We start from the raw sequence: 12,500 nt of genomic DNA, 5'->3' as shown, positions 1-12,500 counted from the left end.
GCTGCCGACGACGACCAGTTCTGCCTGGCTTGGCCCCGCCACGCCAGGTTAGAACAATTGCGGCGATCACGGTGGTTGCTACCGGTTTAGTATTCGTTGGGATTTCTTATTGAACCAAGTAGTACATCCACCGATCCCCGGGGGCCCCAGAATAGAAAGTAGCGGCTCCTCTCGGTCCTCGATCGTTATCGCTCGCAATTGAAATTCATTGCCATTTCGTTGGCTGCATTCTGCGCTCCACGGCTGCTGCTGCTGCAGATCGTGCTACATGCAAATGTAGCGCTTCCGTCCCAGAGGAGCAACCGTAGAAGCAGCACAAAATATGAATCCATCGGTAATCAAGCGTGGTATAACCAAGGGAAAGAAACAGAGAGAGAAACGGATCGAGAGCAATAAAGTCATTGCACCAGATCGTCGCGATCGTGCCACGGCCACTGGTGGTAGTCGGTTGGCCCCGCGGGATGTTTGTGATTGGGATTGTAAAATGATCTTCGGTCTTTTATTCCGGCGAAAGATAAATAAATTAGCATAGACCGGAGATAGATGAGAGATCGGAGATCGGGTTGAACGAACACCCGCCGCCCGGGGGAATCTCTCTGTGGAGTGCGAGGTCGAGGTGGTTGCCAACGGCAAATGCGAAACAAATTGATTCCCTTCCTCGCCGCGGGAAAGCCATTCGATCTGACGCTGCGAGTCTAGCTGAGAGCTGAGAGAAAAGCAGGCAAAGAAACGAATGACGAGCGAAAATGGTGGCTTAGCTACTTTCTTCACTGGCACTGGATCACCATCGCTGCCAAATTGATATCCTTATTTAAGCGACTTAATTGAAAAGAATTTATCAAACGCCGCACACCGTATCTCTCTCGTGTGTCTATGTGTGTGCCATTTTCAATTTGTTCCCCATTCTCCACCGCGCCACGCGCGCACCATTTTAATATTAGAATATGATGATCCCAAGGGATCCCGATTGAGGTTAGGATCATTAACTAGAGACCGACCGACCGAGCGAAGGCATGAGGTTGATATCGCAATCGGTCACTCACTCTCTCCCTCTCCCTCCGTCCCAAAAAAAGGTAACGAATCACGTGAACCATGCACATGCCGGGGAATCATTAACCCATTTTTCACCTTCCTTACCTGTCTCCCGCTCTCTCTCACTTGCTGTTCCCTCACCGTGCTCGCGAACAAATTGTGCCAACATTCCATAAATCACGCAACCTCACGCGAGTTATACAATCTGTCGGGATCGAAATCTTCCCGGAATGATGTGCTCCAGCACTCCTCTCTTTCTCCCTTTTCTGTCCCGAAAAAAAACCAGTAATCTCGGCGCAACAATGTTGTAAACAGGGAACGGGACGAGGGGGGGGGGCGCTCCCTGTGAATCACCCAAACCCGGTCAACAGATTCCGGTCGTCCGATGCTATCTGCTAATCATTAGCAACCGCTCGTTTTGGTGGCTCCTCGTTCCTCGCCAATCAACCTCCTGCCGGGTGGTCACGAGCCTGGAACTGCGCCTCATTCAACGAAAGACACGGGGAAAAGGGAACCACACTCCGAAACACGTGCCATGCCGCCATGGAGGAAAAAAAAAAGGAAGGAAGTTGTCTTCAGAACCAGAAGCCTCCAACTGTCTAATTTATTTCACTTCGCGCGCCGTCGAGATTTGGTTCCTCGGCCAGAGTGACCAGAGAGAGAGAGAGAGGCTGGTCGGTCTGGTTGATTAATGGTTATCCCCCGCCAATGCCATGCGCTTGCCTCTGTCGGCATTGTCAGTCGTCGGCACCTTCCATCCCCCGGGGGGGGCGGGAGGAGACCATTGTTTCTTTTCGCTATCCTCATCCGCTCCACTCGCACACCCATGACGTTGGCCAAATTTGGTGTGAAAATAAATTAGCACCGCACGGCTATTAGCGGCTTGTGACAACATCTCCAGACCCTCCTGCCCTGCCAACATCTACCGAGATACCATAAATTATGCGCCAATTCCAGAAGGCCCGTGCCTTTCTTTGGACGATGCGCCTCCCAAAGTGGCATCTCCTTCGTGTATGCAAAGCGGCAACAGCACGGGACACTCCGCGGGTATGGTTTCCAGGTGCAGAAGAGGCCCAGAGGTGTGTGAAGTTTGTTTGGACAGCGTGGTTGGTTGGTTGGTTGGTGGCTTTCACGCTCTTCGGCGACGGACAGCACTTGAGCACGATCGTGGAAAAACAATGTTTTCCTTTCGAGCCTCCGGTTAACCGAGACCAAATGTTGACGCTAGGGCTAATGAAGCGTAAGTGTCCGTTTAAGGACTTGGTCTCTCGACTACGAGGCGCACGTTCGAGCGAACGAGAAGGAAACAATAGCCTAGGGGCAGGCAGTGTGACCCACAAAATGCGCGAAAATCTGGACCACTAGACAAGATCCATCTACTGGCGACGCAGCAATTCGCTAACGTAAACATGAAACAAAACGCAAGCACTGGTTCCTGTGCCCTTTAAACTGTACGATCGTTTGATCTTGCGCACGCGAACGAAGCTGACTGACAGACGAGGCGCTTGATGAAGCACCACCGCTAATAGAAGCTAATTTAGATGTTCGATCTGCTCTGTTTGAACTTCAATCGGTTGCGATAACCAAGTTCTCCTAGTCGATCTTCTCCCTTCCGACAGCTTGATGCTCGATGCTCGAGATTCGATCGATCGATCGACAGCTTCCGGAGTTGGCCCGCGATTGCGGCAGCAACTTCAGATCGATCGGTAGCCGGTTTTGTGCGAAAGATCATTGGCCGCTTTGTGGAGCGCGTTGAATGTTCAGTGGGTTGATTCTATGTTTTTTTTTGCTCGTGCGCGAGTCGACGCCGATGGAGCAGCAGCCAGGCTCGCGGCTGTCATGTGAGCATAATTATCGTGTCGGACGCGATGACGATGATTAAGACACCGTCGAAGGTTGTAATCTTGGCCGGGGCGATTAGTGTTTTGTGATCGCGACCGGCCGGCGACCGATATTTGCCTCCGTCTGCCTTTGGTTACTCATTAGGGGCCCTGACCCTCCTGCCCCAGGGCGTCGATGGTCAGCGAAAGTAATCCACGTGCTTAAGCTTCACCTTATTCGCGTCATTAACTTCATACCCTATGGCGCCTCGCTGGGTGGACACTGAAAGTGAAACATCTCGCGGAGTGCGGAGTTGATCGTGGTGCTGATTAGGCCGAACGATAGAAACATCATATCTAGCACATCATAACGGCCATCCGGATGCAGCGCAGCACGGGACAAAACGTTCCAAGAGTTGGATTGAGTGGCTCTTTATGTAGGTCCGACTGAAGCACGCTTTAAACTATCCATCTGTTGGCAATTTGGAATCAAAACAAACGCTTGAAGCATACATTGTCACGGTTCTATCTTGCATAACGAACCGAAGGATGCTTCAGTTCAGCATTCACGATCCAAGTTCCCTCTTCCGCGATGCATCATCATCGTTCTCACTCAACCCACGCTCGAACCGGATGACACGACACTATCGACGATCGTTTTACGCGCATCATTTGCACCAAACGTCCTCTGGCACTCTGTCACCCTTAGCTGCAGCAACAAGAGAGTGCACGATCGGTTGCCACTTCTGTGACCTAACGGGAAATGGGCATCAGTGGGAGAGGAGAGAACCCCTAGCCTACCTTTAACATCACGACACCAAGGAGAGGGACCCCTAACTGCTGCCCGAAATGCCATAACCTAGCCGAGTCGAGTGGTCATACCCACTCCCTCAGTGTCTCAGTGTCAATGTCGAGGATCATTAGCAGAGAAACAACAAAAAACCACATTTCCAGCTGTGCAAACGGGAGACAACCGGCCAGGTCGTGCGCAGTGGCAAAAACACACACCAGGCAGTCCGCCACCACATCACGCCAATTGTACCTTAGGGGAAAGATCCTCGGTGCAAGGGGAGGTTACCCAATGCCCTCGAACGGTGTGTCTTTCACTTTATCAAAATCGCTACAAAAAGCGCGACTCCACCGTGCCAGAGCCAGCCATGGCCCAAGACGAAGTTGAAGGCGAATCCCTTAAAAAATGTCCGATTGCTCGATCTGACCGCGCGCCAGTCTCGGAGGAGGTGGCCATTCCCTTGGCGATTGTCAATGTTTTTTTTTTGTTTGAACGAGAAATAATAATGTTCATTCCCGGCCACCACCACGCCGTGATCACCATCATCATCATCATCAGGGGAACCCACGACGCGCGAGAAACGAAAGACTTGTGCGATCGATTAGACGACGAACCGAACCAGACAAGCCGCAGGGAGTGAACGAATACGATCCGCTATCCAGCCGGAGGAGAATGACAGAAAATCCAGCACTCCAGTGGAACCGACCGTGGACGGTACGGTGATCGTGACATTAGATTCCCGGCCACGCCACCCCCACCGCCGCGCCACCGCCGCCTGTGGTGGTTGATTGCAGTTCGAAGTTCAGTGGGTTGGTGCCTTTCGTGCAATTGCCAGATCTTCATTACGTGATCCACGCTGCCGCCATTGCTTGCGATTGTGCATCGACATTGCCAATCGGTTGCGCTTGCAAGCGAAGAGGAGTCGCTGGCCAACAGCCATATGGAGGCGGTTACAATGTTTGATTTATGACTCGCTCACGGTTCTCTGTGCACACCGGCGAGATCCGGATGGCTAGATTCGGCGAATTCTGGGTCAAGCAACCACACCGAGAAATGGAGAGAACCTGGAGTGCTTTGTGGGTTTCTGTCTGTGGCGCTCTCTCTCTCTCTCTCTCTCTCTCTCTCTCTCTCTCTCTCTCTCTCTCTCTCTCTCTCTATACAGCTGGTAGTGTTTTATGTTTCGATTACGGCGCAAAGCAATATGTAATCCACACTCTTTGACCTTAATGGTCAAACCACAATAGCAATCTTGTAAACAAAGCACACAGGCACACTGATAAAACGGAATACAATACACAGACGCCAACAGACTTTACGACGATCAGTCGCATCACCTCGCATTGGTCGCGGTACTTTTCAAATTGAAACAGTTTCGATTATCGACATCAATCCAATCCACTCTAGCAATTGCCAAGCGGGCGGTGTCCTCTCTCTCTCTCAGGGCGCCATCTCTGGTTTGCTGCTTCTGCAAGGTGACCGATAATAATGGTAATTGAGATCCCCCTTTTGCCAACCGACCAGCAGCCAACCGATCCGAATCCGCGGCAGGCCGTTCGCTGCACGGTGCAGTTAATTAATAATTTCATGCCCATTCCCACCCATGTTGGCGATGTCGGCTATCGCGCGCTGCAATCATCACAAGGAGGACGACGCAAGGAATGCAAGAAAAAACGCCCGTTCCTGCTTCTGCTGATGCATCAGACCAACAAGCAAGCAAGCTCACATTCGAAAGGCTCGTTAGGGTAAGCGTAGCCCACACTGCATCGCTGTATCCACGGCATGGCATGCACCATCAACACCTCACCCAATGGAAAAGGGGAGACCGCCTTTTGCGCGGATGACAGACGCGGTTGGTAGCACTTTGCCGCATCGTCTGAGAGTGTGCCTCTTCTCGGCAGAAGAAAACCTAAATCAAGAATCGCTGGCCTCATAAACAGATGTCATGTTCTGCCAGTGAGCGCGGATCCATTTGAAGATAAACCTAGAGAACACTGATTCGGTTTTTGGCGAACCTATTCCCGTTAATCTCCTTTCTACCAAAGCTTACCACCTAACAAACGATAATGCGCTCTCACTATCAGTGTAGAACATCAGCAAACGACTAAGCTCTCCTGGCTGGCTAAACGGTTCTTCCTCGCCAGCACGCCGGCTTGGCCACCGGTGGAGTGGATCTCATGACCATGCTCAACCCATGTTCCCATGTCAAGCTCGCGGAAATGTAATTAAAATTGCTCAAGACCGGCCGCAGATGGGCGCGGTGTATATTCCTTTTTTTTCTATTTCCATAATTAATATTATTACGGAATGTTGTTACTGCAGGCCAACAGGAGCAGCAACAACAACAACAACAACAGTACACGAGCCAGCGGAATTTGTGGCGCTCGGGAGGTACAAAAAATTAGAATTACAAATTTCACCCGCCACTGGACACTGGCGCACCGATGGTGGTGAAATTAAACGGCCAAGAATAGACGGACTCTCCTTTCGTACTCATTGGTCTGGGCATCGCTATGCTCTGCAGCATTACATCCCTCCCGGAGGCGAAAGCATGCTCCGTTATCCAAGACAAGGGGCGTACGCCGTGCCTCGTGCTCGGAAGAACAAGGAGCTGCTCCAGGAGAAGCTGCTTCCGTTGCGGTCGATCAACAAACCGAGGTACACCGAAGCGTACCAAGCAGTACAAGGAAACTGTGGCGCAAAACGAGCTTCGTATTTGTGTATAAATCAACAATCAATTACAAATGCCACCGGATTTTGATTGATTATTGCTTCCCCCCACCGAGTTCCTATCTTCTGTATGTGTCCCCGTGCACCGGACCTCACGGAGGGCCCGAAACAACCTCAATGACCTTTCGGTGATTACATTTTACCCCGTGGATTTTCCTTTTGTTCGATTGGTTTGGTTAATGCCACCACCATCTGGTTAATGTCAATTGCGTAGGGACGATAAATCTTTCCTGCGTCGCGTCGCTATCCTAAGCGCACCTTTTTGCAATCGCGCATTCGTCCGGGGGATGGCCGCCAATTGATCATTTCGTTCGCTGAGCGTTCCCCCAAAGGCGCCGCACCAGGCCTTGAACTACAGAGTGGGGAAAAGGGCTCGTTTGTACAAGCTGGCAGGTAGTTTGCGGATGAGAAAGTACGGTCCACGACTCCCCGCAATCTGTTGTAATTGAAAATTGAACCGCATAAATTGTCCTTTCTCCTGACTCTTACCACGCAAGCAACATTGGCGAAAAAAAAGACATCTGTTCGTGGTTTGTTTTTGCAGAGTGCTTTGCGTGCAAAGATAGTGTGGTGTAATTTGGCTCACAACCATCCGTGGTAAATGTCAATCGCCTCCGGCATACCGCGGTGGTAGACCTCGTAAATCAAATCCTAGGAAGCGCACGAGGCAGGTTACTACGCCAATGGTCAATTTAGATTTATGCTCGAGATGGAATACGATAATTTCGGTTCGGGCATTCCGATGGAGCTGACTGTTAGGTAGGATTTACCTTTCTAATGATCATGATAATCCAGGCTCTGTGGGCTCTGGTAATAGGATTGCAAATTTATAAATGAACCTGTACTTACTCAGTTATTTCTCATACGCTCGGACAATCTTGACATGCTATGTATCTTCTTTGTTCAAGTCAATATGCCAAAAAAATTGGAATCAATGTCGATTACGTCGTTCCATCTCAATCAGGACAACGCACTCGTTTTCGGGAAGGCTTAAAAAAAACTGCACAGGATGAGTCGGTTGCTGGCATTTTCACATAACTTCTCCTCGCCTGACATTCGTACATCCTAGGAAAAGTACCAACATTAGATCTTTGGAAAGATAAAAGACATCAAATATCAAGGATCCTTCAATCCGACTTACTTTAACTGCTTGATACCCATAATTCAATGTTAATACTGTTATTCCATCTGAATTTAAGCCTTCCTTGGCTCCTCCGTGGCCTTGGTGCCCCACGATGCCACCCGGATGCTTCTGTTTACTTTCTTCAGCTGGGAATGACATTGAAATTCATTAAATTTACACTTTCAACCGTTATCTGATAATTTGTATCACATGGCGCGTCTCGTCGCCCGTGCATAATGCCGTCTAAACAGTACGAGACAATCTTCAATCACGTCCTCCTTCCGTTGAATGCCCTTTACAATGGGAATCTCTCTCTCCGTGAAGCCCTCCATCAGACCACCGGTACTATCGGGCTCCACGCAGCTGTTTATGATAAAGCGAGTTATCATTCATCGCTTTTCTCTAACCACCCCCCCAACGAAACATAACAAATTTACACCCTTAAGAGGCGGAAAAATGGAAAGTCTTCCAGCCAGCCAGCCAAAGGCGGCGACACAATGCGAACCATGCTTCCTCACGCACGACGACAATCGACGACGTTCGGTTGAGCCACGGTGTGGTGCGGTGTGGCGCATTCCGGAGCGAACGCACCACACAAACTCTCGCTCTCTCGTGGCATAATTGGATGAGAAAAGGCAAATGTTCTGCTTCACAACTTTCTTCGCTGCAAACTCATGTAATCAGCGGTGAGTGGGGGAACTGAACTATAGGGGGGGGGGGGGGGGGGGGGCGATGGTGCCCTTGTCACCTTGGCACCAAGGTTCTCAAGCTCCCGCAGGCAGGGCTTTCAGTGCAAATGATCGGTCGCACCCGCACCGGCTGGCGGGCGGCGTTAAAATGCTAATGCTGACAGGTGATGAAGCTGTCGGAACGGGGTGTCGGGTGTGCACGATCCTTCTCGGGGAGGAAAATGCGCATAACTATACCACAGTCTGCTCCCCCACGCAAACATTCATTGTTTTCCCCTTCTCTGGCCATGGGATTTAGTTTTCCCATCGCTCACTAAGCGAACCGCATAGTTCACGATGCCGCCATCGCATAAATAGCACAATGAACTTGGCCCAGTGATGGGCGTTTTCCAGCCAACAGAGCCAGGCTTTTTTTGCCCCGGTCTGGCCAAAGCAAATAGAAAGCTCTTCCCCAACTGTCACCAGCAAGACCGATGGAGGGATCGAACGCCGGCTGGCCGGCATGCTGGCTGGCGCTTCGTCTACTCACCGCTCATTCGCAACGGTTCCTGATAATCTATACTTCCATCAAGGTTAACCACAGCCCACGGATCATCCGCAGCGAATCGGGTCCCCGCCGGTCCGGTGGTTTGCTCTTGCGAGCGGCTATCGCTTTCAGTGCGGATCAAAGGATTCCCCGTTCGTACACCGATCTATGATGGTGATGATGGCGCCCCCGGGGGCGGCACTGGTTTACTGGGACAATAGGACATCGATCATTTTGTAAGAAAAACAACAGCAACAGCGAGTTGGTTCTCACAGCAGCTTAAAAAAAACGGAACCGGACAGCAGCACCCACGACGACGTCCGGTCTGGCTAATATAATAATTGGTTAACGATCCGTCATTATGACACTCGCGGTGCCCGGCATCTTTCCGGCAAACGTTCGCGCATACACCGGGGGGGGGCGAGAGATCGATCGGGTCTGCCCCCGCTCAGTGGAGGCCTCGGGTGTAATTAATTAAAGATATAGCCGCTGGCTTGGATTCGCGGCAACCGCTTCTGGACTTACTCACGCTCACGTCAAAGAAACGGGCGGCATAAATCAATCACTAATCCATCTCTCTCTCTCTCTCTTGGTCCCCCCCCCGGCCTATCGCCTCCGGGAGCGGTAGTGCTGCCACTGCCAATCACTGTCACTGTCACGTTGAATGGCGGGCACACTCATTTGCGGAGTGTGCGCGGAGTGAATTGGAAGACCTCATTCGCGAAGGCGGCATCCGAGCGTCAGCATCCCGTGTGTCTCCCGGTGTCTACGGTCGTTTGTTCGTCCGTTCATTCGGTCACGGTTGTTTCGCTGATCGTCGGATCGTCCTCCACGCTCCATGACACGATTGCCGGAGGGAACGCCACGCAGATCCCAATGGTCAGTCACGATCGTTCGAATTGAAACCGGACCGGACAAAACCAGGGGTGACCGGGGGGACCATGATCGCTTCGGGAGTGTGAAATTTGTAATTTTCCACCTCATGATAGCCTCACCCAAGGGGGGAAGCGTCATGGTAGCACTGAGCCAGCGATCTCATCGTGAGACGAATCCATTTCTTCGACGGATGGAACCGTGGAATGTCGTTCGAATCGTCGGCACATTCCCGCTGCACCATGGCGTGGAATGCTTGCACACGTTCCTACATGATGCACACATTACATACATTTTGATGCTGCGATCATCGGATCATCGCATCATGCCTGCTAGCAGATGGGACCACGCAGCTTGACAATGTCTGGTGAAATGCTTGAATGCACCTTCACTCCGGCCAACATTGTGCCCTTATTCAATGTCCCTAATCCAATTCTTTTGCCTCAAGTAACCCAGCGGCTATCCGGTGGTGCCGGTGACATACCAGCGCTTCCCTTTTGCGGATTATTCAGAACCCAGAGTGAGAGGGGGAGAGAGAGTTGCGCTTCAATCGCGTACCGGCATGAAACCTACACCCAATTATGTGCCTTATTAATTAACCAAAACATGCCACAGTACCGGTGCGTAGCGGTCAGCGGGGATTGGGGCGAGTGGCGCCGCGGGTGCTGCCATGCCAGCTACGCACCGTTAATTGGCTTCACTCCCAGAGAGCGGGTTAGCGAAACCGCGTGGCGTGTCCCATGCGTTCAACGCATCATTCCTCCATCTCTCCATCCCGGCCGTTCTCGTACTCTCGAAAGGCCTTTAGGAAGCGATGCGTTACCTCACGGTTGTCATTGTGCACGCGTTGAGCCCCAGCTGTTGGCGGACCAACTTTCGCTCGCAGAAGTCGTTGAGAGAAATCATGTTTTCCCAAACTTCCGCCCGAATCCATCACAACTGCCACCATCACTACCGGTTTCCGAGTCCTAGTAACCGAGAGCGAGCGATTTGTGAGGATTTTCAGTCACTCGACCACTACTAGCTAGCTGGTTAGCGGTGCGCGGTAATGTCTAGGCGTGCGCCCCAACCGGATCAGGTTCAAACCGGCAACCGAGGTTGCTGGGATTGAAAGGAAAAGCTGTTGAAGGGGGCCTCACTATGGCAACCACCGACACGAGCACTACGTACCATTCAAACCAGCGCAGTAGGCCCATGTCACCCATGTTCCCATGTGATGATGCTACTCCTGCTGCCGCTACTGACCTACCTGAACCGTCCGTGCTGCCGACGCCATCGTCGTGCTGACATGCGCATGCTAATCCCGTGCATCGATTCACGTGAAAGTGAAACCAATCAGCGAAACACACTCGGCTGCATCCCCGTCCGCCACAAATGGTGCGCGAGTCCATCGGTTCCCACCGCACCAACGCTGTTGTTTGGGCACCACCGGTGGGAAAACAATCTGCTCCTATTGCTTCTGCTGTTGCTGCTGCTGCTGCTGCTCGTCTTCTAACCGGCACGAAAGATGCTGCGGTTGCGTACGTGAGTGTGTGTCTGGGAATCACCGTGGCCCTGGCCGTGCCTTCCTCGTCGTTGCTAATTGTCATCGCCTAGCCCAGCCGCGGAGGTTTCAGTGGCGTAGAATATCAACCGCACGCGGGCTTCCAGCGCGGGAGAGATTGCACGGCCCGCAGAATCCTTCGCTGCGACGCCCGTAACCTGTAATTAACCCACGGGAATGTAGCCATTCCCGACGGTCACAGCAACGCGACACGACATGATTTCTAATCACAGAACCAAACCGAACCGAACCGAAAAACTTACCACGCCAACCCATCGAAAAGCGGGATCCTCTCGCTTCCGTCCGCTCGCTGCATTTTCCACATCCCGCGCGAGTTTCGGCTGTGCCCGGGGAAAGTTGTCGTGGAAATGTGATACGCGAAAATGGGGAATCAACCGCACAGACTTGGCACGGCGCACCAGGGAGGGGCGGCACCATAACAAAGGCCAAACCACCGATGCTAATCCGACTCAGCCGAGGGTTCCCGCGCAGTTGTGACCGTGCGCCAGTTTTGGGTCACCGATTAAGGGTGGCCTACTGCGAATCGTGTGGTGCTTTTGTGTCTGCGCTTCACGCTGCGCGCATCTCGCTATCGACAGGCGAGGGGTGGGGGGGGGGGGTGACCGCAAAGTTTGGATAGATGGGTTGTGATCCATTTCGCGCGCGCTTCGCTCTTTTGTTCGACCACGTCACCACGAGCACGATGGGGACGACGACGACGGCGACGACGAGTTCCGATCAAAACGAGCACAATCTCCGGCTAGGTCTTGGAGCACTAGAGCACACTGCTCTCCAGACGGTGTTTCCCAGCCGCAGAATGGGATCAAATGGGAGCCAGGGCTGCTTAGATGGTGTCGAGAGACCTGTTACTAATCTATAAACGCAAGGCGCGCGATGCGATTCTCTCTACCATCGGTTGCTTTGATGGAAAGTGTACTTTCGACTTCGCTTCTAGACTCTCGGAAACTTCGATTCAGCCCTGTGAATAGGCTGCTGTATTGTATCTGGGTAATGATAGGGCTTTTTAAGGTCGGAAACGAACCAGCGATGAAAAACATATGGAAGAAAATCATGAAACTGAAAGCAAAGCGGAAGAAAAGCAAATTGGAACGCCAGCTGAATTGTTAATACAAATTTATTTAACCATCTTCGTCCTGCTAACCGATCGCATTAAACAGGTCATCTTGAATTCATAAAAAAAAGCATCTTCAACATGATCGTATCTTCCGCTTTTGACAACGGATTACTTATTCTTGGAGAGTGTTCGCTGTTTTTCGGCAAACTCGACCAGCTTCTTCTCCACCGGCAGTCCCTTTCGCTCGCGTATCGAATCCATGTACACCCGGGCGATGTTGGTGAAGTCAGCCTTTTCGCCGT

At 51.8% G+C, this 12,500-nt stretch overlaps 2 protein-coding genes across 2 annotated transcripts in view; one reads left to right on the top strand and one right to left on the bottom strand.

The window, feature by feature from the left end:
• Positions 1-12,500, top strand: part of LOC126572574 (location of vulva defective 1) — a 44,618-nt gene that overhangs the window by 22,498 nt on the left and 9,620 nt on the right. The gene's annotated exons all lie outside the window — the stretch shown is intronic.
• The window catches only part of LOC126572571 (elongation factor-like GTPase 1), a 17,025-nt gene continuing 16,800 nt past the window's right edge, over positions 12,276-12,500 (bottom strand). Inside the window, exon 3 of the mRNA XM_050231984.1 lies at positions 12,276-12,500. This exon is cut by the window's right edge and continues 240 nt beyond it. Within this exon, the coding sequence (XP_050087941.1) occupies positions 12,367-12,500 (134 nt within the window). The 3' untranslated portion in view covers positions 12,276-12,366.

The sequence above is a fragment of the Anopheles aquasalis genome, chromosome 2 (genome assembly GCF_943734665.1).
Source record: "Anopheles aquasalis chromosome 2, idAnoAquaMG_Q_19, whole genome shotgun sequence".
Classification (NCBI taxonomy): domain Eukaryota; kingdom Metazoa; phylum Arthropoda; class Insecta; order Diptera; family Culicidae; genus Anopheles; species Anopheles aquasalis.
The sequence above is the reverse complement of the archived record's forward strand: the minus strand, read 5'-3'. Positions and strand labels throughout refer to the sequence as shown.